This window comes from Chelon labrosus, assembly GCF_963514085.1.
Source record: "Chelon labrosus genome assembly, chromosome: 16".
NCBI lineage: Eukaryota > Metazoa > Chordata > Actinopteri > Mugiliformes > Mugilidae > Chelon > Chelon labrosus.
The window spans coordinates 2,416,907-2,443,645 of record NC_140349.1 but is presented as its reverse complement, the minus strand read 5'-3'; the positions used below and the strand labels follow the sequence as shown (position 1 = coordinate 2,443,645).

At 45.2% G+C, this 26,739-nt stretch overlaps 1 protein-coding gene across 2 annotated transcripts; it reads right to left on the bottom strand.

Moving 5' to 3' along the window:
* Window positions 1–1,199: 1,199 nt before the first annotated feature.
* chd4a (chromodomain helicase DNA binding protein 4a) lies at window positions 1,200–26,739 on the bottom strand. 2 transcript variants are annotated; one of them, XM_084563783.1, is made up of 40 exons: window positions 26,437–26,739; window positions 25,729–25,902; window positions 23,243–23,352; window positions 22,891–23,133; window positions 18,521–18,639; window positions 18,090–18,370; window positions 17,874–18,004; window positions 17,644–17,782; window positions 15,758–15,927; window positions 13,985–14,218; window positions 13,373–13,576; window positions 13,084–13,292; window positions 12,820–12,951; window positions 12,636–12,735; window positions 12,360–12,551; window positions 11,592–11,792; window positions 11,354–11,491; window positions 11,125–11,246; window positions 10,866–11,039; window positions 10,629–10,770; window positions 9,959–10,090; window positions 9,746–9,863; window positions 9,497–9,621; window positions 8,356–8,587; window positions 8,095–8,276; window positions 7,818–7,995; window positions 6,382–6,471; window positions 6,175–6,266; window positions 5,952–6,085; window positions 4,837–4,981; window positions 4,589–4,745; window positions 4,405–4,514; window positions 4,017–4,314; window positions 3,844–3,912; window positions 3,505–3,753; window positions 3,306–3,414; window positions 3,035–3,167; window positions 2,078–2,273; window positions 1,758–1,927; window positions 1,200–1,666 (listed from the first exon to the last, which is right to left on the bottom strand). In XM_084563783.1, the coding sequence occupies exons 2-40, from the start codon at window positions 25,787–25,789 to the stop codon at window positions 1,652–1,654; spliced, it is 6,036 nt and encodes a 2,011-aa protein (XP_084419909.1). In that variant the 5' UTR covers window positions 25,790–25,902; window positions 26,437–26,739; the 3' UTR covers window positions 1,200–1,651. The 2 variants fall into 2 exon arrangements, with proteins under 2 accessions (XP_084419909.1, XP_084419910.1); XM_084563784.1 differs by having other exon boundaries at window positions 15,758–15,924.

Sequence of the window (26,739 nt, the reverse complement as noted above, 5' to 3'; positions counted from 1 at the left end):
GTGTTTGGATTTCTTTACATTTCATAAATATTATGGGATGTATCAGGGATGGACAGGAGCAGGAGGACAAGAATCTGGTGAACAACTTGGTCTCATGGTGCAGATTCAGATCAATCCAGCTAAAACCAAGGAGATGGTGGTGGATTTCTGGAGGTCCAGGCTCCACCTGCAGCCTGTAACCATCAACAGGGAGTGTGTAGAGGTGGTTCAGACCTATAAGTACCTGGGTCTACATCTGGATCACAAACTGGACTGGTGGGCTAACATAGACTCAGTCTCTATTTCCTCAGGAGGCTAAGGTGGTTTAATATCTGCAGGAAGCTGCTGGACATGTTCTACCAGACTATCGTTGCCAGTGTCCTCTTCTACGCTGTGGTGTCCTGGGGAGGCAGCACTAAGAAGAAGGACACCTCATGACTGGACAAGCTGATCCAGAAGGAGGACTCTGTGGTAGGGACAGAGCTGGAGTCCCTGACATCAGATGAAAGGACCCTGTTGATGGTTACAGGCTGCAGGTGGAGCCCGGACCTCCAGAGATCCACTACCATCTCCTTGTCTTTAGCTGGATTGATCAGAAGGTGGTTCACTGAGCATTCACCCCACAGGATAATTATTTATAATTTGATCCAGTATTAAGAGCTGCTGTCTCTAATGGATCTCTACCGACCGCCGGATCAGAACCAAGAACAGATGTTTGTTGTCATGACTTGGGGACATGATAAACATTTTGGAACAAGCTGTAAATCTCCTTCTCTTCTTGAAAGCACACACACATTGAGTTATTTAGTTATTAAGGAATTTTGCAGCATTTTACCCCGATGATGACAAGATGACGACAACATTTAGGAGTGATTTGAGGCCGCCCCGCTTAAAACACATCAACCGACTAATGTGAATCTTTCTGAGGCTTCTGTGAAAAATAACTTTTACTCTGAGAACATTTCTGGAGAACAGTAAACCAAACCGGTAGAAGTTCTGTAAAGCAGAGCAGAGCTGCAGAATGAGGCGATAAATTCATGTTTATAAACTAAAATAAAAACGTCGCTATGTTGGTTCTAGACTTCAAGAAAAAAAATCTTAAAGATTGTAGTTGCATCCCAAAAGTAAGAGGCAGTTTTTAAGTTTAAACTAAAAGTAGAAATTAAAATCCATTTGTAGGTTTTTTTTTTTCTTTTTAACCACAGAAGAAGAAAAACAAATTCTTTATTACATTTTTTTATTTAGGTCCCAAAAAACCATCATAATAACATTATATCAATAATATTAATACAGAAATTGAAAAAACAAAAAAGGAGGAAAAAAATAAAAAATAAAATAGCTTTTCTGTCCACAGCCTCGTTCTTTTAGGGGAGGATGAGGAGGAGGATGAGGAGGGGGGAGTCGGGATCAGGGAGGGGTTTGATCCTCCAGAAAAATTAAAACTAAAAAAAAAAAAAAAAAAAAAATTGTAAAAGTCTGTTTGAAGGAGAACAGTGGAGGAGGAGGAGGAAGAAGGGAGTGATGAAGAAGAACAAGAAGTAGGCGTGGCTTCAAGCTTGGGTGCGCTGTCCATCATTCTGCTGTGCACCAATCAGGAATGTCGAGGTGAGGCAGGAGTAAGGAGTAAAGGGGGGCGGGGGTGTTTGTCGAGGTAAAAGAGCCGAGTGTTGGTCTACTGCTGCGACATCTGACGGAGAAATTAATTATAACGTCGTTAAAATCAAAAAGTCAAAGAGTCAAAAGAATAAAAGAGTTAAAGAATAAACCGTGTGCGTTACCTGCTGTGTCTGTGCTTGTGTGTCGGGCTGTCGGCTCGCCAGGCGGCTCAGGATGTTCCTCTCGGACATCTGGAGTCGCACGGCAACCGGCGGTATCCGGGCGATGGTTGCCGGGAGGCGGGTAACATCCGCCTTCATGTCGCTAAGCAACTCCTCCAGCTGCTTCAGCACTGAGAGAGAGAGAGAGAGAGAGGGAGAGCGTGTGTTAGGCTGTACAGCAGATATTTTATGTTTTATAAATAAATATATTCATAAATAAGTCAGTAAATACGTATATAGACGTATGTAAAACAGTTTCTTTTCGGGTTGTGCGCCGTTACCTTTGTGCAGGACGGCGTTGGCCGGCTTGTTCCCGGACATGGACTCCTTGCTGAGGTGCTGGTGGGACTCGGCCAGACACTCGACCTCACTGAAGCGGGTGTTGAGGGCCATGGAGGGGTGGGAGGGGTCCTCCGACATGTTGAGGTAGGCGGCGCGACGGAGCTGCTCCTCGATCACCAGCGCCTGTTCCAACAGCTGGAGAGGAGGAGAACAGGGGGGGTCAGCTTTAAGTACAGGAGAGAGTCTGGGACACATGCTTTAGGAAATGTGAACACATGATGTGTCCTGGTCACATGACATCAAATAACGTCCTCGAGTTTAAGATCAGTGGAGAAAACCAAGATATGATGCAGAAGAAAGAAAGAAGGAGGAGGAGGAACAAGGAAGAAGGTTGAAGAAGAAGGAGGAAGAATGAGAAGTAAAAGGGTAAAGAAGACGAAGATGAACAAGGAGAAGGAAGGAGGAGAAAGAAAAATGAAGAAGGGGAGGAAGATGAAGAGCAAAGAAGAGGAAGGAGACAGAGGAAGAAGAAGGACAAGGAAGAAGGAAGAAGTAGTAGTAGAAGAAAGAAGGAGAGGAAGAGGAAGGATGAGGAAGAAGAACAAGCGGAAGGAGGAGGAAGATGAATAATAAAGGGGAAGGAGAAGGAAGAAGAAGAAATGAAGAAGGGCGAGGAAGACGAAGAACAACAAGAACAAGAAGAATGAAGAAGGGGAGGAAGATGAAGGAGAACAAGGGAGAGGAAAGAGGAGGAGGAAAAAGGAAGAAGGGGAGGAAGATGAACAGCAAAGAAGAGGGAGGAGACAGAGGAAGAAGAAAGAGAAGGAGGAGGAGGAGGAGGAGGAGGAGGAGGAGGAAGAGGACTGCAGTGAATCTGATCAGGTCACAAACTAAACCATCCTGTAGATGACGACTAATAAAATAATAAAATCAAACTGAGCTCTGACGTCTCTCACCTTGAATCGTCTGGCGAGGAACTTGTTCTTGATTTCCAGGAAGTTCCCTCTGTTCATCTCTCCTTTAAAGGGCTCGTTGAGGATGGCGAACTTCACGTCGTTCTGGATGTCCTGCCAGCGAGCGTAGCCGTGTCTGGAGGCGCCGGAGTCAAAGGAAACAACAACAACAACGACAACGACAACGACGACAACGACAACGACAACGACAACAACGCATCAACTAAAACCAGACAACGAGCCGTTCTCTCAGGACGGAGCGATGAAAGGATACTGTATGATGCCGGCCAGGAGCCAGTAGTCATGGCGACGGTGCCAGATCTCGTTGGTCTTCTTGGTAACCGTGGCAGCGCGCTCCTCGTTCTGCCACAAAGAGTGGAGCTCTGAGGGAAAGAGGAGGAGTCAGACGGTGACGACAACAACAACAACAACAACAAAGGTTTTTAAAATGATTCGTGTTCCTGAGTCGTTACCTGTGAATCCTCCGTCTGCGATGTTGAACATGAACCGGGTCTTGGCCTTCTTCTTCTCCTCGCTGGCGGCGGCGCTGGCAGCGGTGGCAGCGGTGGCGGCGGCGCTGGCGGCGGGGGCGCTGGCAGGGGCGGGGGCGGTGGCAGCAGCGGAGGACGTGGTCGACGTGGCGCCATCTTTGCTGCCGCTGTCGCCGTTCTGCAGTTTGGTCGCCTCCTCCGGCTTCGGAGCCTCCTTCTCCTCCTTCAGCTCTGCAGGACGGACGGAGACGAGACACGTCAGAGACCAGGAGAGCATCGGCCAAAACATTAGGTACACCAGTGAAGAAACAGCATTGTTACCTTTCTTTTCCTCTGCTGGAGGAGGAGGAGGAGGAGTGGTGGTGTCCATCTTTTCCGTCTTCTCTTCAGCTGTGAAAGAAATAAATATTTGTTAAAATTAAATACTTAAATAAATAATAAATTAAATAAAGACTCTGGGGTCTTAAAGGATTCCTCCTGTTAATCTTATTTACCTTTGACCTCTGTGTCCTCAGGTTTGACCTCTGACGTCTCCGTCTTTGCCTCCGACGGCGACTTCGTCTCCTCTCCTCCCTCCGGACTCTTCTTCTTCTCTTTCTCTGCCTCCGCCTCCACCTCTCCCTCTCCTTTCTCGGCCTCCTTCTCCTTCGTGCTCTCCGCTTCCTCGCCGTTGCTCGGCTTGTCCGTCTCCATCGGCTCCTCGCCGTTCTTCTTCTTCTCTTGCTCCTGTTGCTGCTGCTGCTGCTCCTCGGCCGGCGGACTCTTCTCGTCGTCATCGGGGATGGCGATCACCTGAGACACAATATATATATCACATCATTTCTTCCAGCCCTGAACTCAAAGTTCCTACTTTAACTCAAGACACTTGAACACATCTTCTACCTCGTCGCTGGCTTTGACCGCCTCCTTGCCGTTCTTTTCAGCCTCCACCTCCTTCTTCACCTCCTTCTCTCCGTCCTTTGCGGCCTCGTCGTTCTTTTTCTCCTCGTCAACTAACAAACAGATTTAATTATTACCTTGTTTTTGTTTTGTTTTTTTAGTTTGAGATTAAAGGAAAGTGTTTTACCAGGGGCGGGGGTGTTGGGCTGGGTGTCGGCGGGGGTCCCGGTGGACGGGGTTTTGCCGGGAGACTCGGGCTGAGCCGCCGCCGCCCTCTTGGCCTCCTCCAGCTCGGCCATCCAGGGCATCGACCACTGACCGTTCACGTGCTCGAACTCCTGAACCTGGTGGAAGAAGCCTCATCGTCAGTTTTATTATTTATTTATTCATTAATTTAAAACAAGAACAAAACTGAGGAGGAAAAGGAAAATTTACCTTTTTGCGGATAAGCGACATGACACCGATGCGGGTGAGGACGTGTTGCCGTGACAACCCTTCTCTGGGGACGCCGTCGGCGAAGGTTTCGGCCCCGTCGGCGCCGGGTTCGCACAGGTGACGCATAAACAGAGAGACGTAGGCCCTGAGAGACGGAGGGAAGATGAAGATGAAGACTTGATTTCCTCTAACGCGCCAGAAACATTCAAGCTTCAAGGAAAGGTAGAAGTAGTCTGGCAATTTAATTAACGAAGAACAAGAAGCAGAACAAGAAGAAGCAATAGTTAAAAAGAAGAGGCAGAATGAAAAGAAGAAACAGGAGGTGAAGAAGAAGAGTAAGACGCAAGAGAACAAGAATGAACAGGAAAAGCAGAAGAAAAAGAGGAAGAGCAGGAGAAGCAAAATGATTTCTTTGACTAAAACTGAGAAAGAGTAGACACAGCGTCTGAAGAACAAGAAGAAGAGGAAGAGGCAGACGACGCAGGAGAGGAAGAAGCAACAAAAGAGAAGGATCAGAACAAATAAAGTAAAACAGGAGTAGAAGAAGAGAAGAGAAAGACAGAATAAGAAGTAGAAGGAAGAAAAGCAGGAGAAGAAATGGAATAAGAAGCGCGGAGGAAGAAAAAGAAAAACAAGGAGACACAGAAGAAGAAGCAGATGGAGAAGGAGAAGAGAAGGAGGAGGACCAGAACAAGAGGCAGTGGGAGTAAAGAAAAACGGGAGTAGAAGAAGAAGTGGAGAAGAGAAAGAAGCAGGAATAAGAAGCAGAAGAGGAAGCAGAAGAAGCAGATTGAGAAGCAAAGGGAGCAGGAGAAGAAGAAGCTGCAGAAGGAGAAGGAGCAGAATAAGAGGCAGTAGGAGGAAAAGTAAAAGAAGAAGCAGAGGCAGAAGAGCAATCACATTTTCCTTCAATATAGCAGAAAGAGCTTTGAGGAAGTGTTTGAGTAAAACAGAGGAGGAAGAGAAGCAGCAGCAGCAGCAGAAGAAGCAGCAGCAGCAGCAGCAGAAGAAGAAGAGGCAGCAGAAGATGAAGAGGCAGCAGAAGAAGAAGCAGTAGAAGAAGAAGCAGTAGAAGAAGAAGAGGCAGCAGAAGAAGAAGAGGCAGCCATTCTTACTTGAACTCTTTCTCAGATTTCCCTCGGAGGTCTCGCACCAGCCACTGGGTGGTGAAGGCGTCTTGCGGAGGCATCCCATAACGCATCACAGCGTTCAGGAAGGCCTTCCTCTGTCGAGAGTTGAAACCCAACACCTGGAAAACAGCAGAGGATCAAACCGTTGAGAACATTCAGAGCCTGCAGTCACAGCGCAGGGAATAGAGGGACTGTTAGGTGGTCTCACCTCGATGTTGCCTCCCACCCTGGCCAGCAGGGGGGGCAGCGGTTTGTCTTTGTCGTTCCTCAGGCCCTTCCTGTTCGGCCGGCGGGAGTTTGCTGCAGAGAGGAAACGGCCGTAGTGATTCTTCAGGTAATAAACTTCTAATAAAAGACGATCTACGCTCCATGAAGTAAACGTTCTTTGTTCTAAACCTCAAATATTAATTCTCACCTTCTGTTCTTTCGTCAAAGTCCTCGTCGCCCTCCTCAGACGCCACGGAGTAATCCGATTGGCCGTCCGACTGATCATCCTGCCAATCAGCTTTGCGGAATAAAAAAGAGAAAAACAGACAAAAATTCAAATTTTTGTTTGACAGCACGTGGTAACGCATTTAAACGGACACGTCAACGTCTCGGATCACGGCAGGTCTGTGCAGTGCATTATGGGTAATCTAACGCCTCCTAATATGACTGAAGTTTGATGTGATTAATGAATCAGAATAAAATATTTTAAAAAATCGTCCACCTTTTTAGTGGTTGTGTAAAATAAAGAAATTTCAGTGGATCAATTAATAACCAACGACAAAAGCTGCAGAAGAAGAGTAAGACAAGAAAACAAAGAGGAGAACAAGAAGAAGCTGCAGAAGAAAAAGGAAGAACGTGAAGCAACGTTAGAAGAAGAAGGAGGAACATAGAACAGGAGGCAGGAGGAAAAGAAGAAGCTGCAGAAGAAAATAGAGGCAGAACGTGAAGTAATGGTAGCAGAAGGAGATGAAGGAGAAGAAGAAGAAGAAGAAGAGATACAGAAGAAGGAAAGTAAAACAAAAGGCAGGAGGAAGAAAGAAGAAGAAGCTGAAGAAGAAGCAGTAGATCAAAGATAAGCATTGGAAGAGAAGAAAAAAGAAGAAGAGAGAAAGAACAGCAGAAGCAACAGAAGAAGGAAAGAAGAACAAGAGGCTACAGGAAGAAAGAAGTAGCAGAAGAAAAAGAGGCAGAGCGTGAAGCAAGGCTAGAAGGAGAAGAAGGAAAAAGAAGCAGAAGAAGGAGCAGTGGAAGGAGAGAGAAAGAACAGCAGAAGAAGCAGAATAGGAAGAAGGAAAGAAGAACAAGAGGCAGGAGGAAGAAAGAAAAGAAGAAGAAGCTGAAGATGGAGCTACAGAAGAAGAAGCAGTAGATCAAAGATAAGCACTGGAACAAGAAGAAGCAGTGGAAGGAGAAGAGAGAAAGAAGCAGAATATGAAGAAGAAGCAGAAGAAGAAGAAGGAAAGAAGAACAAGAGGCTACAGGAAGAAAGAAAAGAAGTAGCAGAAGAAGCTGCAGAAGCAAGGGTAGAAGGAGAAGAAGGAAAAAGAAGCAGAAGAAGGAGCAGTGGAAGGATTAGAGAGAAAGAACAGCAGAAGAAGCAGAATAGGAAGAAGGAAAGAAGTAGCAGAAGAAGCTGCAGAAGCAAGGGTAGAAGGAGAAGAAGGAGCAGTAAAAGGAAGAAGGAAAGTAGAACAAGAGGCAGGAGGAAGAAAGAAGAAGAAGCTGAAGAATATGCAGTAGAAGAAATGCAAAGCTCTGAACTTCTCTTCTTGTGCAACGAGCCTCAACACGTTATTCAATTTAAGCTTCAGGAACCAACTTCTACACGGTTCGTTAAATACGTTCCTAGATAACGTCCAGTACCTCGGTCCTCTTGCGAGCCGTCGTTGTAGTTGACCTGCTTGCGGATTCGTTTTCCTTTCCCCAGGTTTCGGGCCAGATCCTCCTGCTGCTGCTCGTAGTGGTGACGCAGCAGCTTCTCCCAGTAGTCTGGATCCACGCTCTCCTCCTGCTTGATGATCTCCCGCTGCACCTCCTCCTCCTGAGCGACAGACAGGGAGGAAGAAAACAAGAGGATGAGAAGGAGGAAAACGGCTGGATGGCTGCACACAAGCTAGATTAAGACGACCGGCGCCCTCACCTCCTCCTCCTCGTCTTTGACCACGTACTGAGCCACTTTGAAGGAGCTCAGGTATTCGTTCATGCTCGCCAGCTCCGTGTCGTCGGTGGCGTCCTGGTTCCTGTCCAGGAGTCGGTCGATGGCCTTGTCGTCGTAGTGGATGATGCTGCTGTCCTCCTCCTTGTTCTCACCTGAGCGCAAACCTAAGTAGATATTGTTTTTTAGTTTAACGTCTCACTACTTGTGTCCCCTTCTTGTAAAACTTTAACCCCGGTTCCTCACCTTCTCCCTCGTCCTTGAAGAGCTGCTCCGTTCCAAACTTGAGGATGTCGTCCAGTTCCTGTTTGGACATGGAGCCAGTCTTGGACCCGAGGCCGGGTCGGACCACCAGGTGAGTCAGCATCATCTTCTTCTTGGCGACCTGAGTAATCCTCTCCTCCACCGAGGCCTTTGTGACGAAGCGGTAGATCATCACCTTCCTGTTCTGACCGATACGATGAGCTCTGCTGAAGGCCTGGACACAGACGACAGCAAAGATTAAGACGTGGACACAACAAATAAACGTGTTGCAGCTGGTAAACGTGTTCTGCATCTAAAGGTTAATTCCTCTTCATACCAGCAGGTGGCAGTAAGGACGCTCCAAACAATCAGACACTGATGATTATTGAATATAATCCAACTAAAACAATATTTATCTTATTCCAGAAGGAAAGCAGAGTTATACCTGTATGTGTGTTACATGTGTGTAATACTATCAACTATACAGGTTCAGGTTTTTTTGAAGCTGCTTCAGACAGACCATGTGGTCGGTATCGGCCAACAGCTGATCAACGTTGGCCCAACTTCTGCCAACGTTGATCAGCTGTAAAAATACTGTTCTAAGTACCTCTAGGTGACAGTAGTGAAACAGGAAGAGCTTCTATTAGATAGGAGGCTAGGAAGCTAGTAAGAGTTACTATTAGCTGGGAGGAAGAGCTTCTATTAGCCGGGAGGAAGAGCTTCTATTAGCCGGGAGGAAGAGCTTCTATTAGCCGGGAGGAAGAGCTTCTATTAGCTAGGAGGCTAGAAAGCTTGGAAGAGCTTCTATTAGCTGGGAGGAAGAGCTTCTATTAGCTGGGAGGAAGAGCTTCTATTAGCTGGGAGGAAGAGCTTCTATTAGCTGGGAGGAAGAGCTTCTATTAGCCGGGAGGAAGAGCTACTGTTAGCCGGGAGGAAGAGCTACTATTTGCTGGGAGGAAGAGCTTCTATTAGCTGGGAGGAAGAGCTTCTATTAGCTGGGAGGAAGAGCTTCTATTAGCTGGGAGGAAGAGCTACCATTAGCTGGGCAGCTAGGAAGCTTGGAAGCACTACTCTTAGCTGGGAGGCTAACAGTCGCTAGAGAGGCTAACATGTGCTACAGCCTCATCAGGTAACGCTCAGGTACCTGGATGTCGTTGTGAGGGTTCCAGTCCGAGTCGTAGATGATGACGGTGTCGGCGGTGGCCAAGTTGATACCCAAACCTCCGGCCCTCGTCGACAGCAGGAAGGCAAACTGTTGAGCACCGGGAGCTGAGAGGGAGGGGCATTAAAAAAAAAGAACAGGTTTAATACATCACCTCTCATGTCTACTGACTAAAAGTAAAAAAGGAGGAACTGAAGCTAAGAGACCGAAGGTTTGAGTCTTTAATCTCACCGTTGAAACGGTCAATAGCTTCCTGCCTCATCCCTCCTGTGATTCCACCATCGATCCTCTCGTACTTGTAGCCCTCGTTCTCCAGGAAGTCCTCCAGGAGGTCCAACATCTTGGTCATCTACAGAAGAAAAAAAAAAAAAAAAGATTTATTGAAGCAAATTTCACTTTATTATTAAAAGTTAACTGATGAGACGTCTCTGTTGGGTCCGTTACCTGAGAGAATATAAGCACTCTGTGTCCTCCGTCCTTCAGCTTCCTCATCATCTTCTGAAGTAACAGCAGTTTCCCAGCAGCCTTGGTGAGAGATTGTCCGTCGTACATCCCGTTGGGCATCTTTGGAGCTTCCTGTGTGGAGTGACCAATCAAGGAAGACGTTAACGTTGGTGGACGCGCAACAGAGAAACATCCAACCGGTGGCATGAAAGCAACAAGGGAAGGTTTCTGGATTCGTTGCTGTTGGACTTTTGGTTCTTGAAAATGGACGGTGCATCTTTTGGGGGGTATTAGACAAAGATGTGTTTCTACTAAGGTGATTTAATCTCTCTGGTCCAGGAAGTAGTCTCCATGGAGACCACTGGTCCAGGTCTTTCTGGTCCAGGCATAGATGAGTGTGCTCAGCACTAAATAAACCTGATTCTCAAGACAAACGCTCGGAGAGATATGCTAATGACCAGAAACCTTGAGTCAGAAAGTCTAAAATCAATCTGAATATTGTTCCAGAGTCGTGTCTGTGCTACGTTTTATACCAACAGAAAGGCTGCTTTGCACATAAAAGCCACTAAGTGGTGTGAAACTGGATTAAAAACTGTTATTACTGTTTATTTTCATGCTGTCTGTAGCCAGTTATTTCATATTTTAATAATATTATTATCTTGGGTCGTACCATAGCAGCCGCTGGGAAGAGGTAGGGGTGGTTGCAGCATTTCTTGAGATCCATGACGACGTTGAGCAGCGACACCTGGTTTCCTCCTCCCTTCGTGTTCAGAGCCTCAAAGTTTTTCGTCAGGATGAATTTGTAGTATTTCCTGCGAATCGGACAGATTCAAACACGTTAGCCTCATCTTCTACGCTCCCTCCACCGTTCACTTTCAACAACCTCTCCTCCTCCGCTCAGACTCACTTCTGCATGGGGCTCAGCTCCACTCGGACGATGAGCTCGGTCTTGGAAGGCATGTGCTTGAAGACGTCGGCCTTCAGTCTCCTGAGCATGTGCGGACCCAGCATGTCGTGCAGCTTCTTGATCTGGTCCTCCTTGGCGATGTCGGCGAACTCCTCCAAGAAGACCTCCAGTTTGCTGCAGGCAGAAACACAGACGGGTCAGTTTTCAGGATCCGAGCGCCCCTTACGACCCCGTGAAGTGGAGATTGCCCCCGACGTACCTGAACCTCTCGGGTGTGAGGAAGTTGAGCAGGTGGAAAAGCTCCTCCAGGTTGTTCTGCAGAGGAGTTCCAGTCAGCAGGAGCTTGTGCTGCAGAGGGTAGTTGTTCAGCACCCGGAAAAACTACAGCAGGACGAAAAGAAGATGTTCAGGCGACAGATTTACAGACGTTCAAGCGCGTTTTAAAGCACAAAAATGTGTTTTTTACACTTCTGATAACATTATTCTACCTTAGACTGGTTGTTCTTCAGCCTGTGAGCCTCATCCACCACCAGACAGGCCCAGTCTATGGAGCCCAGGATGGCCATGTCGATGGTGATCAACTCGTAGGACGTCAGCAGGACGTGGAACTTGATGGACGAGTCTTTCTGTTGGAGGAAAAATCACCAACGCAAGACTTTAAAAACCCAAAAGATTCATCCCGAAACAGGTCCCACCAGCTTTTAACGACTTCCGTTCTCCTCTCACCTTCATCCTGGACGCCTTCTTTCCTCCTCGGATGGCGTTGTCCTCGAATGAGAACTCGTTCTCCCTGATGACGGCTCTGCTGTCCTTGTCTCCGACGTACGTCACCACGTACATGTCGGGCGCCCACATCTCAAACTCCCTCTCCCAGTTGATGATGGTGGAGAGCGGGGCGCTGACCAGGAACGGACCCTTGGAGTGACCCTGGGGGTGGAGGGAGGTTGTCAGGTTTAAGGCGACGACATTTTTGTGCATTTAAAGGTTAAATAGGAACGAAGAACCAAGAACGACTTATTAAAGATCATTTTTATGGAGGATTTGTCAAGTTTTGATTTTATAAAACCAGCAGATTATCAAATATTTGAAGTCTTAACAAGGAAAAATGATAAAGCCCCCAAACATTAAAACAGCTGCAGAGACAGGCTCTAGCAGGAAGTGTATTCTGGCCTCCAGCCTGTAGGTGGCAGCTGCCGCCCACATGACAAGACATCATGAATGTTTACTGTTTGGGATCCAACTTAACGTCGTCAGATTTCACCACCTGACTTAAACAAAATGGCTGGATGTCTCTGGAGCAATAGGACGACAGATACCTGCAGAGTACTACCACTACTATTACACAAGGGGGGCTCAATCACAGCGTATTAAAAACATATAAGAGGGTTAATTAAATGATTTTAAACTATAAAAAATATATATTTAATACAAGAACATGACGAGGATGAACTTTAAAGACATAAATCAGCATTTTTTTTTTGTAATCGGCCTTACCTCTTTATACAGCGAGTAGAGGAAGACGGCGGTCTGCACCGTCTTCCCCAGACCCATCTCGTCGGCCAGGATGGTGTCGGTGCCCTGAGCCCAGGAGAAGCGCAGCCAGTTGAGACCCTCCAGCTGGTAGGGGTGCAGCGTCCCCCCGGTGCTGTCCAGGTACTCGGGCTGACGCTCAAACTTTATGGTCGGCTGCAAAACAGAAGTCATTAATACGACGGCTGCTAACATAAACCTGCGTGAATTTAAAAATAATACTAAAGAGTCCGTTCTTACGTCTATCACCGGGTTCTCTGGTGGTCTGTCCGGCCGCTTCACCCTTCCCTTCACCTTGATCTTCTTCCCGGGTCTCCCCTCGTCTCCCATCATCAGCTCCCTGGAACAAAAACAAAAACGCACCGGTTAGCGAAGCTGTTACGCGTCGTCTCGAGCTTGTTGTGGAGCCGAAACGTTTCCTCACCTGTGGTTCCAATACTGCACTTTGTAGGGGTCAAACTCGGGTACGTCCATGTCCTCGGCCTCCCAGGTGGCCTGGTCGTACTGCAGCTCTCTCCACTTGATCAGGTAGTGGACGTTATTCTTTCTGTCCACACTGGGGGGACACACAGAGGGAGAAGAAAACGTCACTTTGATGCAATTATTTTAAAATGTTTCACAGAAATCTTAGATGGGAGTGGTGCTTCTTCTTTGAAAGCAACTTTTAAAAAAGGTTTCTGACACAGACCTGTGGTTGAGGATGCGGTGGATCATCAGCCACTCCATCTTGATCCCGAAGCGGAGGTATTTCTCCTCCAGCTGAGCGTACATCGGGTTCTTGTTCTTCCTCTTCACGCTCTTGTCCTCCTCTCCTTCGCCGAAGTCGATGGGCGGCGGCTCGTCCATGTCGGTCTTCCTCTGGTAGTTCCTGAACATCACCTGGCAGTGCAGCTCCAGCTACACGAGGAGATTAAGAGAGAAGGTTATTTGAGGAAATTTAAGATTATTTTAAATTTTTTTTAAAGTGTTGTACACACCTGCAGCTCGGTGACCCAGGAGCAGTGCCAGTAGGACATGGCGGACCATTTGGCGAAGAACTCCCTCTCGGGACGCCCTGCCAGCGGGGAGGGGTCAGGGGCATCAGCCGGGAGGTCTGGAGGGCGGGGCACCGGCGTGGGAGGAGGAGGGTCTCCCCACCGCCATGTCAAGATCTTCTGTACCTTTCCCTTCATGGGTGGACACTGGAGGAAGAGCATTGATTATGTGTTATTATTTAAAATTTGATTTAATTTCCTGGAAAAGATTTGCAGCAAAAGTTATAAAAATGATGTTATTTTGAGTTTTTTTAAGACAATTTTGTGAGAAATTGATGATTCCGTGTCTTATTGATGTTTTAATCAATCACAAGAGGTGTAAACTAAATTAGTGTTGATTAAATTACTTAAAAACCATTGGCTTTTTATGTCCGTGTGCAAAATATTCTCAAAACTTGATTCCCAGCAGGTCGTAAAAGTTATTTAGCTGCCGTCAAAGAAGAACTTAACGCTTCTTTTTAACCCACTGATCTAAACAAGCGCATAAACATCCACCGGATCGAGCAACGCCGACCAAAATGAACAAAACCTGGCACCATCCAACCGTCCACTCACCGTGCAGCGTGGGCAGATCCACTCTCCGTTGGGGATCTCGGGCAGCGGCGGGTTGAGGCAGTGGATGTGGTACGACGAGGGGCAGGAGTCGCAGCAGAGGAGCTCTCCTCCGTCTTTACAAACCCTGCAGAACTCCATGTGGTGGTCGTCCTCCTCCATCTCCCCGGCCTCCACGTTGTCCTCCTCGGCCTCCGAGTTCTCCTCCCTGGCTTCCCACTGGATGCCCTCCTTCTCCTGAGATCCAAGAAATGCAGAAGTTTTTGTTTTGTTCGCATTCAGAAACGGTCACAAGCTTTTATCTACTGCTGAATATTACACTAAAGCTAAATCCATCAATGTCGTGCACGAGCGTGTTGGAAGTCAAAATTATTCATCAGGGCTGCGAAAAAACTCCCTGACGTCATCTGTGACCTAAATATTTTGATTTGTGCCGAATATTTAATGTGTTGTAGAGTTTGAAACAAACAAAAACAAACAAATAAAATAAAGTGTGGAGATTTATTAAGAAGAGACGCTTGGTGTTGTAAATACTTTTATCCTCCAGAGGGTAGTAATACAACCAGTATGTAAAAACCAGCAAAACTGGAGAAAAAGGGGGAAGGAAAAGAAGAAGAAGAAGAAGAAGAAGAAGAAGAAGGAGGAACAAAAGTAGAAGAAGAAACAGGAAATGTAGCAGAAGAAGAAACAGACGCAGAAGAAAAACAAACAGGAGCAGAAGAAGAAACATAAGCAGAGGAAGAAGAAACAGAAGAAGAAACGGGAGTAGAAGAAGCAGAAGAAACAGAAACATGAGCAGAAGAATAAGCACAAGAAGAAGAAGAAACGGAAGCTGAAGAACAAACGCAGAAGAAGAAACAGACGCTGAAGAAGAAGAAACAGACGCTGAAGAAGAAGAAACAGACGCTGAAGAAGAAGAAGAAACAGACGCTGAAGAAGAAGAAGAAACAGACGCTGAAGAAGAAGAAGAAACAGGAGTAGAAGGAGTAGAAGAAGCAGAAGAAGCACAAGAAGAAGAAGAAACAGACGCTGAAGAAGAAGAAGAAACAGATGCTGAAGAAGAAGAAGAAACAGACGCTGAAGAAGAAGAAGAAACAGGAGTAGAAGAAGCAGAAGAAGCAGAAACATAAGCAGAAAGAAGCACAAGAAGAAGAAGAAACAGAAGCTGAAGAAGAAGAAACAGACGCTGAAGAAGAAGAAGAAACAGGAGCAGAAGAAGAAGACGAAACAGAAACATAAGCACAAGAAGAAGCAGAAACAGAAGCTGAAGAACAAAAGCAGAAGAAGAAAAAAGGAGAAGAAGAAACAGAAGAAACAGGAGCAGAAGAAGAAACAGAAACAGATGCAGAAGAAGAAACAGAAACAGCAGAAGAAGAAACAGGAGCAGAAGAAGAAGAAGAAACAGGAGCAGAAGAAGAAGAAGAAACAGAAGGAGAAGCAAAGGAAGAAATTGAAAAAGAAGCAGAAGAAGAATTATTCTTTACTCTGACTGTTGGTTGTGAATCTATCTCTCACACTCCTACTTGGAACGCCGCTGTTACTCTTCTGTCCATCGCCACATTAAGCCCCGCCCCAAAAGATCTGATTGGCCCCGCACATTTTTACTAAACCAGGATCACTTCCCAACAGAGCGACTGTTTCTGCACATCCAGACTTATTAACTCAACTTGTAGCAGTGGTTAGCATCACAGCACGTCAGCATGACATGATTCTTCCTTTAAGTGACTAGAAACGAGAGCGCTAAGTCTCGTGGACGTTGCGAGCGTTGGTTCTTACACAGTGCGGGCAGCTCCAGGTGCCCTCGGGTGCTTTCTCCATGTCGGGGTCCAGACACACCATGTGGTAGGCTCTGGGGCAGGTGTCACACAGGATGATCTCGCCGCCCTGCTGGCAAACCTCGCAGTAGTCCTGGTGGTCGGTCTCATAGCCGTCACCTTCCTCTGCTTCTGGTAAGGAAGGACAAACGGGCTTAGCATTGTTTCTGATCGGAGGAAACCCCACTCGGTGCGTCAACCCCTTTTCCACCCTCAGGTACAGCAAATGACTCGTTCTTCGCTCACACTGGGATGTTTTACTTTTCAGTCCTCAGAAGAAACAAACAAACAAACAAACGAAACACCGCAACTGCACTTCAAATGTCAATTTCCACAGCGAAGCAGATCTTCCAGGTCTGAATCAACCCGTGACGTCATCAGAACGCCGCTCCAATCTCGACGTGACGGCAGCCACAGATGATGCGTCATCCGTCAACACAACACCGAGATGTTGTCCTTCTAAATATACCAGCTGACTCAGCCCCGGTGACTAATGTAAGCAAACGTGTACACCTCCTCACGGTGTTTCGCTTTCCACTCTCAGTGTTTTAATCAGGACGCGGTCGTCACAATTCGCTGCTGAACACATGGAAGCTCCGATCCCTGGGCTGAGCGTCGCTAACGACTCAGATATTTCAGTCTCCAAACAATTTATGGTACTTCCACAGTATTTCTCCTCTAGTTTCACATCTTGATTATGGCTTTTGCTTTTTTTTATTAGGCTCTAAGTGTGCTGGGAGGTGAATCTCATCTAAAAAGACAAAATAAATCAGGAGTATCTCCAACACTGTGATGTCCACATCCTCGCCTAACATGTCTTCTAGATTAGATAGTAGAAAACACCCCGATATCAATGACATCATGCACAGAGACGCCACTGAACTCATCCAGCAACATCTTGACCAGAACAAGAGTTTATATAAACACCACGAAGCACGCATATCCTACGAAAGGGTTTTAGTAAAAATAGAACCAGTTGGGACTCAAAATACTAAAGATTCCCACAACAGGAGGCAACGTGCGCACAATTCAACCTCTAAACCGTCAAATAATGACATTGTGCACATTACAGAATCGATAAAAGTAGATTAAAGCAAGATTTCTAAGAGCAAGAGGAAACGGCACTGATTTCATTTTAATTCGATGCAAGGATTTTATTAATTGATATAGGATATTTCAAATTTGAATCTTGGTATCTTGGGTAACGTAGTACTTCCCTCTAGTTGCTTTTAATGAAATTTAGAGCAACCGTAACACTAACCGTTGCTTCTACTTACTAGTTTTACCTCTTTAAAGGGAATCCAACAACAAAATACTACTGATCCCTACTTCATGAGACAACGTGCACTAAATTAAACCATTTCTATTTAGCCTGTACATCAATTTTTGCCATTGTGCACATTATAGAATCCATAAAAATAGATTAAAGTAAGATTTATAAGAGCAAGAGGAAATGGCATTTATTTTATGGATCTTTCAAATCTGAATCTACTCGACAGCCACGACTGCTAAGGCTCATGGGTAACGTAGTACTCGGAGCCATCCTTCCTGCCAAACTGATAACAAAACAAGCAGAGATAACTGAAACCTAGGGATATGAAGAAGCGAAAATCAACCTCTCTGCATCCCTCTAATTGCTTTTAATGAAATTTAGAGCAACCGTAACACTGAGTGGCATCTACCAACAACACCTCATCAAATTCTACCATTGTGCACATTATAGAATCCATAGAAATATATTTAAAAACGCTGCCGTGCATCAGCTTTCAGATCCCGGCCCCAGATGAATCCGATCATAACCACCTCGTCAGACAAAGCGACACCGAGCATCAAACAAACACACTGTACCTTTCTTCTTCTTGGGTTTGCTCTTGGACGGCTTCTTTTTGCTGCGACTGCTGCGGCTGTTCGACCCCTCGGAGACGGAGACGCTGTTCATGCTGCCGTCCTCGAAATCGCTGTCCACGTCGGGCTCGTCCTCCTCGCTCTGCGCACACGAGATAGTAAAGATGAAGACGGCTGAACACCTTCATTCAAAGAAACAAGCGGCGGGTTTGACAGAGAGAAAGCGTTCATACCGACGAGCGTTTCCTTTTGCTGTTGAAGCCTCCCAGTTTGATTTTGAGAGGAGCCACTTTCTTCGTCTTGGCGTTATTCTTCTTCTCTTGTGGTTTGGGCGTAGGTTTCGACTTCTTGCGGGCGTTGGGACCTACAGACAAAACAACAGGTCAGCCACAAGAACACTGACCGCAGAGATTCATGGTTAAGTTTTTTGATCAGAAGCCTTCGCCTACCTTTGCCTTCCTTGGTCTTGGCCTTGCGGAGCGGTGGTGCCGGGGCTGCCTGAGGCTCCACCGGGGCAGGGGGTGGCGGCGGCGGAGCAGGAGCAGCGACGGGGGCGACCTCTGCCACCATGGTGTCGACGGCGGCCGGTACGTTAGCGGTGGCCAGAGCGGCGTTGGCTGCTGCCGCTCCTCTCAGGGGGTTGTTGGTGCTAAACTCTCGCCACTTGGCGCCCAGAACCATCATCATCTTCGACACAGCGATCTTAGGGTTCTTGGCCGCGATGAGAGGCCTGGAGACGAGGAAAACTTTTTAAGTGTGGTCCAACACCACCAAGATATTTGTAGTGTAAGTTTAGCTTAATTAGGCTTGCAGAACAGTTTCTCCTCATTACTAAGAGCTTGCAGAGAGATTGTCAACGGTTGCAAAGTTAAATATGTACCTGACGAACTGGCTGAAGGCCTTGTAGTTGGTCAGAGATCGGTAGTCTTCCTCACTGAAGACGTGGTCGATGTCCTCCATGCCCCAGTCATCCAGCAGCTGAGACGACGACTTTGGCTCCTACAAAAAAACAACATCAAAATTATTATAAACGACCAAATTCAGGTTCCACATATACCGATACCAGTCACGTGTGAAATCTGGATGTATGCGTGTTCATCTGAGCCACAAATAACCAGGAAATATGACCAAAACAAAACAAAACGTGAGGGTTTAACAGAAAAGAACCGATATCTAGGTCAAAGACTGACCTGTTTGAAACCTGACAGGAAGTAGGAGGTAAATAATCTAAAATATAATCAGAAAGGTGCAAATCCTGGTGTTTTTATTGCCAACTAAGCTCAAAAATCAGATGCACTTTAACCCTTTGAAGCGTCATCAATACTAATCTGATAAACTCGCTGGACAGCCAGAGTGCGGAGTGATTGAGAACTCGGATTAGAACCAAAAAATGTGCAGAAGTCCATTTCTAAACATTACTTTTCAGAACAATTTTATTTTTATTTACGTAAGAAGCTCCTGCTGGACGATTACAGCTGATCACACACAGACTGAGTGACCAACATGTGGCACCAGCTGTGACTTAAAAATGTGAATCTGTGGCACACAGCTTTTATTTAGATTCTTTAAAACGCCGTCCTCGTGCATCACAAAACCACTTTTGTTCCGTGTCCTCGCACAACAAAAAAGAGCCTCTTATTATATTATTTTTACCCCACAATATATACGAAATCATCACGCTTGTGTATGGAATAAAGAGCCTTTTGCACAACGTGACGTCTCTTCTCCACCAGGCCGCATTTGCATGATCGAGAGCGTCGAGAGGCTCTAAAATTAGCATCCCGTGAGCGAGCGAATGCCTCGATAATTGACACTGACCGCTGTGTTTTTGGAGATAATCATTTCAAATTGGTCACCGATATAGTTTATTAATTAATTTAGAGCTGCTGCAGCTACAGATTTGTTCGCTCATCTTAAAAACTATTGAGGAAATGATCAAGAACAGTTTTTTTTAAAGCGTTTTAGCTGGAAATCTTAAGTTTGATCAATCAAAAACACAAAAATTTAACTTTATCTTACGAATAATTCTGGAGGAAAACTGAGCTTATGTTTGATATCCTTAAGACAAACCAATAAATTGAGAGAAATGTGCATTAACGGTGAAATAATCGACCAAGTTTCACCTCCAACTGTGAGACAATTACGTTGACGCACACTGCACCGAGCAATTAGCATATTTAATAACTGGTTACGATGAATTGTTTAATGAACTGGTGCACAAAATGCCAGAGCATGACATCACAAGTAGTTTTAAACCTCTTTATTAACCTGAACAGCTTCGTTGTGGTGAAACTGAATAAAGGGTGAAGCTCATCTTTTGAGATTTTTTACACCACATCCGCTAAGTTTGACGAGGATAAAGTTAAATAACCGTAATTTAACATTTTCAAGTGTTAAGAGGACGGTCTGCTCTGGACGCCTGTTCATAATAAACATTTAGTTTTCCTTGTTTTATCAGTAATTTATCGTTAAACAAGTTCAAGGCGAGTATCGGTGTCGTTGATCTTAATTTACACATAAATAGGTTAAAATTCAAGTCGAAACCAGGCTCTTCCCTTTGTCTCGTTGCTGTGTTTTCATCTGAAAATATAAAAAATGTAAAACCCAAATACACACTCATGCCAAAACATTAGGTACAGTATTAAGAACCGACACCTTTGGAGAGCAACGTTTTCTCAAGGCAGTAAATGAAGACGTGTTTGCAGGAAACATTAACTCCTGCACGTTCACGCACCTGCCACTTCATTAGGTACACTAGTGAAAACAAAATAATAATATAACAGTCCTGCTCTAAATCCTCCTTCATGACTTGTTCTGATGTTCAGTTGATGTTGAGCCGGAGTCAGAAAGGTTGTGATTCTCCTGGATGATTATTGTGGAGGGTGTAGCCTGTGGAGTCGTTAAACTAGTTTGAATTAAACACCTGGCGACTACAATGACAAAATATTAGGAACGTGTGTCTATTTAACAGAAACCAAACCAGCGACACGGTCGGATCAACAGCTCTCTCAGTTATTTTAACCTAAAGCTAAATACCAGAACCTGCATGAAGATAAGATTGAGCACAGGTTCACCAGTGTACCTAATGATGTGGCACATGAGTACAAATATATACACTTTTCTCTATATATTGCTTTACTAGTGGGATGCAGTACACTCAAAAGGTAGGTCAACAGTGGAGTTTAAATGTTTGACACAGCGACAAGAGCTTTTATTTTACAAATACTGTATAAATACGTGTATTATTGCACAGATATTATTTTAAAATCTATTGACATGGACTTTGACTCATGATTCTGATTATTTTTTCACTTTTTCCAAACATTTCATGAATCAACTGACACCAACAACCTTCACGGAGAAACGATTGAGTGCACATTTTGTTTACACCAGTGTACCTAATGATCTGGCAGGTTAACTGAACCCATATGATATTGATAAAAATCTTAAAAGAGACACCCAGCTTCCTGCCCCTCCCCTCCCTCCCCCCTCTGCCCCCCTTCTCGTCGTCTTACGCCTGCAGACCGGTTTGAGGGCAGCGCTGCCAATGAATCAAAAACATGTTTATCTAACCAAAAAAAAAAAAAAAGCAAGAAAGAAAGAAAAAGGGTCAAGTGCGCAGCGCTAGGAAGGCGGCGTTGCCATGGTAACTGCATATATGTATGCCTCGCATACCCGTCCCAGACACCCCACCCCCCCCCCCACCTCCACGCCACCCACTTGCTTTAAGTGTCATTAACTACGAGGCCCCCTATTGGCCGCCGGGGCTCCTCGTCGACCAGACGCAGCTCTTTGTTTAAACCGTCTCTCATTTCATATCTGTCTTTTTTGTCAAACCAACCACAGCCATTACAGATGCACCAAGCCACCATTAAATTAAGCCCCATACTGCACACACCATGTATATATGTATATATATATAAATATACATATATACACGCAGGGGTCGTCTGTTTGAGCAGCTTTAACACAAATGCGTGAGAGGTTTCGCTCTTTGTTTTCGCCGATTTAAAGCTAAATACTTAAAACAGTTAATCTGCAAACAAAGCTGCTCTGTTGTGTCTGAACGGTGTAATTCGCCATCGGGACAGTTTTTTTCCCCAATTTATATTCAACTTCAAATCATAAACGGAGCAAACTGAGGAAGATGCGCTAAAAAACATGAATAGTACGGCATCAAATTACGACCAGAAATGTCAATATACTGAGAATAAGTTGTATTTATCAAGCTGAAATAAAAAACTATCACATTTTTATTTGTCACTAATCATTTAATATAGATTTTCACATCTTGTATTATCCTAGAGCACGTGTACAAACCTTGTACAGCAACAAATTAAGACCCAAAATGTCATTCATAACGTGCAAACAAAGAATTATTCACCACCAGAAACAAAAAACTAAAACTACGGTACGTCCCGATCGAGTCTTTCTTGCCACCGAACATTTAATAATGTGTCTTGATTATATTTCTCATTCATTTTTTGCGTGTTTTATAAACTAATATCCTCCCCTGATGTTTCATAAAGGCTTTTCTCGTCTTACTTGTGATTCTCCTAGCTCACGCACGCAACTGAATTTTCACTGTAATTCAATTTTAATCGCCAGCGGAGCAACAAAGAAAGACGCACCGAAAAATCTAAAATGGCACAAAGCTTGTACGGCACCAGATTGTGACCGAAAATGTAAATATACTGAGAATTACTTGTATTTATAACTCGTAAACACACTTGAAACGCTAAACCACTCACCCACAGACGTAACTAAACTAACTAAGTTTGAGCACTCTCAACTGTCCCAACAAACACTAAATCATTATAAAACTATACAACTCTTCTCACTTCTGTAAAGTACTTCCAGAAATCAGACGCGTCTGGTTTTACTTTTGCTTTACAGCAGCCGTAAAACTAAACAAATACAACACATTATCTACAAGCTTCAAAACAATCTCTTGATCATCCTCGATACCGAATGGGACGCCCCGACAAAGAGCAGAACAGATATCTGTGTCAAAGATTTACCAGCTGATCCCTCAAGATCAATACTCCACAGGAAGAAAAGGTCGGCTCGGTTGACTTTAACGCAGCGATGAGATTAGATTCAACACCGTTATGCAAATATTACCGTGACCAACATGTTAATTCTTGAGCAAAGACTCTTTATAAGTCTGTAAAAGTCACTTTAACCCTGATAAATAAGAAACATAAGCCTGTCCTGATGTCTGATTATTTGGGAGAAAGTCTTCCTTACCGAGATGTCGTCATCGTCGTCGTCGTCATCCTCCTCCGGCTCCGGGTCCTTCTTCTTGGAGGAGCTCCTCTCGGCCCCGGAGCTGCTCCTCTTCTTCTCCTTGCCGCTGCTGCCCCTCTTCTTCTTCTTGCGTCCCGGCGTGTAGTCGCTGCCCTCGCTGTCGGAGCGCTGGACGGCAATGCCATCTTCCGTCTCCTCCACGCCGCCGATGTCCATGGGCTCCGGGGAGCTGACGGGCAGCTCCTGGAACGAGGACAGAGAGAGAGAGAGGGGATGGTTATCTCAACTTGAAAACTAAAGTCATGGGATTAAAGTTGTCCTTCAAACACTTTCTACTACGTTGCATCCTCACCTCTCTCCGTGACCGCCTCTTGCTGCCCTTGCTCTCTCTGCTCTTCTTGGCCTTCTTCTTCTTCTTCACCTTGGGAGTCTCATTCTCGGAGATCTCCTCTTCCTCGTCGTCTGCAGATCAGAGACGGACCGGCGGGAGACAAAAACACGTCACGGTTTAAGATCATTTAGAAACGGCAAGAAGCATTATCGGCGGACGCTTGCAAAACAAAAACAAAAAGCGTGCCGGCCACGGTTCAGTTTGATTAACTCGGATCGGCCAATTTGGCTGGAGAGCGACCGGCGTCACATTTATAGAGACGATTGTATTTAAATAGCGGCCATTTCCCCCTTTTGTAGCAACCGAATAACAAAGCATGTGATTGAAGAGCACAATATTCTGCACCATTTATTTAAAGCCAGACGTTTCACATATTTATTCTACATTTTGAAAGCTTCTTAAACGCTCTCTCTGTGCTCACTGCTACTGTCATGCACAAAACACAAAGAGAAACTCGTCATACGTGTAAATATGTGTGAAAAATAAGTTTAAAAAAAAGCGGTTTATGGTCACACAGCTGCAGTAAAAACGAGTCCAGAAAACTAGGACACGTAGGCGACGAACTAGTAATGTGATCTCAGCTTTTGTCCTAAAAACAATAGCGTTTAACTGATTTAGTCGTTATGATTTACCGCCCTCTTGTAGAGCTCAGTCCAGTATCTGGCGCTGCCCTCGCCGGCGCTCAGATCCTATTAATGTAATCGACTTCGCTAAAAAGTTAAGTGGGCAAACGCCGTTAAGATGCACCTGGTGACGGGAGACGATTTAATGCGATGTGTGTTTTTTCTTTTTTTTTAGTTCCTATAAAGGAGACCTGGACTGAGACTGGTGTCTGGGATTTGATCCTCTGGGAATGACAATGCTGCACCTAATGCCAAAACATTAGGTACAGCAGTGAGTTCAGGTCACACAAAGAGATTATTGCAAATGCGCTTGGGGGCACCACGTACACTCACCTGCCAGTTTATTAGGTACACTAGTGAATGCAGTCTACATGACCGTTATATATCATGTTCAGCTGATGCTGTAACGGCATCAGAAAGGTGCCAATTCACCTGGATGATCATTTTATGTAGCGTAGCCCACCGATGAAACTGTCAAAATATTAGGAACACGTGCCAGGACGACGAAATACAATTCAGTAGTACCTCAAACCACAGCCTCCTCTGTTGTTTTAAGCTAATGCTGAATACTAGAAGCTTCAGGATACGATTAAGGGGAGGACTAGTGTACCTAATGAAGTGGCAATTTAGTGTATGTAGATAAAAGCACATGACACAAAGCTACAAAGGGAAAAATGTTAAAATGTCGTCATCTTATTGGCCAAGAAATGGAAACAGTCTCCTCATTAATCAAGTAATTACAATTTAGAGTCAAAATAGAGAGTGATGTCTTCCATTTGTCACACTTATAGAGAAAATATTCAGATTTGTCTCAGTTAACAAGTAAAATAAGAGATTAGATCAATTATAATTTTAATTTAGAGCAGATCAGCTAACCAATTGAGTGGCTAATTGCTGCAGATGCTTGACACGTTGTAAACTACACGACTTGATTAACAAATTAAATGATAATAACGATTATAACAGCCTCCTTTGAGTCAGTGCACATGCATTTACAGTTCCGGTGTCTTAAATTTTACTAAATAATGTGGATTTATTTAAGAAACATGAGCGATTTTCAACAGGAGGTTGGTTTTGTGTTCGCGTCGGCAGCATCACTCTCCAGATTTATCAACAAACGCGTTAATTAGAGGAATAAAAGGCGGTTTTTTATCGGGTGGGTTTTAGCACTTGAAGCTAACTTGCAGGACTATTTGTTCTCAACGCGTCCACCGTGTCCGACGCGCGTGCTCGCCGGAAATTATTCAAACTGTAAACAATGCTATCTTTAGCCGCATTAGCATGTGGGAGCTAGCGGATGTTTGAAGATGTGTGCAGTTTTTTTTTTGAATAAAACACGGTTGTGAGCGTCCGTAGCCGGTGTTGTTCTCACTTTTTCCTCCCTCCACACTCAAACCGAAGGCGCCGGCCATGAGGAGGGGAATGCTACCCGAACGTCATCCGCCAGCTTTCAAGCTAACTGGCTGCCTCCATCTTGTCATCGACACGTAAAGAAAAATACCGGTAGCTGGCTAACGTTAGGCCCCGCGAGCATGCCGGTTCGTCGGCGTGACTCCGCGACAACGCCACCGCCGCAGCTTCTTCTTCTTCTTCCAAGTCGCGGTTGAAACACACAACACGCCGGTTTTTATTCGTGCTACGAACATCAGCGCGGCGGCGAAAGCGGCGACTTTAGCGAACGTTGGCTAGCCGGCAGTTAGCTCGCTAGCGGCCATGCTAACCGAAACATGATTGATGTGAATGTCAAAAACATCTGCTCGTGCTAGCATTATAAGCAGCGTGAACATTAGCAGCCTGAGCTAACAAGCGAAGCTCCCGTCTCACCGTGCATTAACCGTTCCTCGGGGGCTCCATAGTCGTCTCTGTCGTCCTCGCTTCCAGACATAGCGGACGGCGGAAAAACTTTTCTATTCAGTTAGCCAGGAGTTTAGCTAACTAAATAAAAGTTGTTAAGTTTGTCGGGGTAATCCAGAGTTCCTGACCCGGTCTTGTGGGAGTCTTGTCCGGGTGTGTTGGTGTAGTTAGGAGGTGGCAGCCGGCCAGGGTTTTACAACAAGAGAAATAAGAACAAAAAAAAAAAAAAGAAAAAAGACGGAAGTGAATATTTAGAAGCATTCAAAAACACAGAACCCGGTAAAACACTACCGAGTAGCGGCATCAACAACTCCTCCTCGCTGCATGCGGCTACTTCTTCTCCTTCTCCTTCTTCTTCTCCTCCTCATCGGACAATAAATCTTTTAACTTTACCCAGCTATCAAGTTGACAAAGATTAGCACCCTCCTCCTCTTCCTCACTCCATCTCTGCGTTCAGCTGACATGCCATCTTGCCGCTATCGTTTAGTTTCCCGTCCCATTAGCATTACGTGCTAGCCGCCGCCACCGACGAGCTTGACCGGCGGCCAGGTTCAGATTTAAGACCCAAACTAAAAAACCCCTCCAGGAAAAAAAACCATATTCCTTCTACCCTCTCACTCCATCACGAATTAACTACATCCACAAACAAATTGAAGGAAAAAAAGAAGAGATACTCACAAGTTGAATCCACACAGCTTCTTCTTTCCCCCTAAAAACACACACACACACACAAAACAAAAAAAAAAAAACTCCAGGTTCAGTTTGTCTGTCAGTCACTTGGAGGCCTCCTCCTCCTCTTCTTCTTCTTCTTCTTCTTCTTTGTAGTAGTTTTGTTTCAGGTAACGGTGAGCCGGAGACAATTTAAATATATTTCCGTGTTTTATTTTTATTTATTTTTTTATTGTGGCAGCGTGTGCGCACGACGCCGCGTCTCTCTCCTCTTTCTCTTCTTCTTCTTCTTCTTTCCTCGCACACTACACA

What these genes read in the sequence shown, in the direction of transcription:
- chd4a (XM_084563783.1), bottom strand. Translation starts at nt 25,789, where the DNA reads ATGTCTGGAAGCGAGGACGACAGAGACGACTATGGAGCCCCCGAGGAA. An exon ending in ACGACGATGACGACATCTCG is followed by an intron (nt 18,640 to 22,890) that starts GTAAGGAAGACT and finishes GTTTTTTTGTAG; the next exon opens with GAGCCAAAGTCGTCGTCTCA. An exon ending in GAGCTGAGCCCCATGCAGAA is followed by an intron (nt 10,771 to 10,865) that starts GTGAGTCTGAGC and finishes TCCGATTCGCAG; the next exon opens with GAAATACTACAAATTCATCC.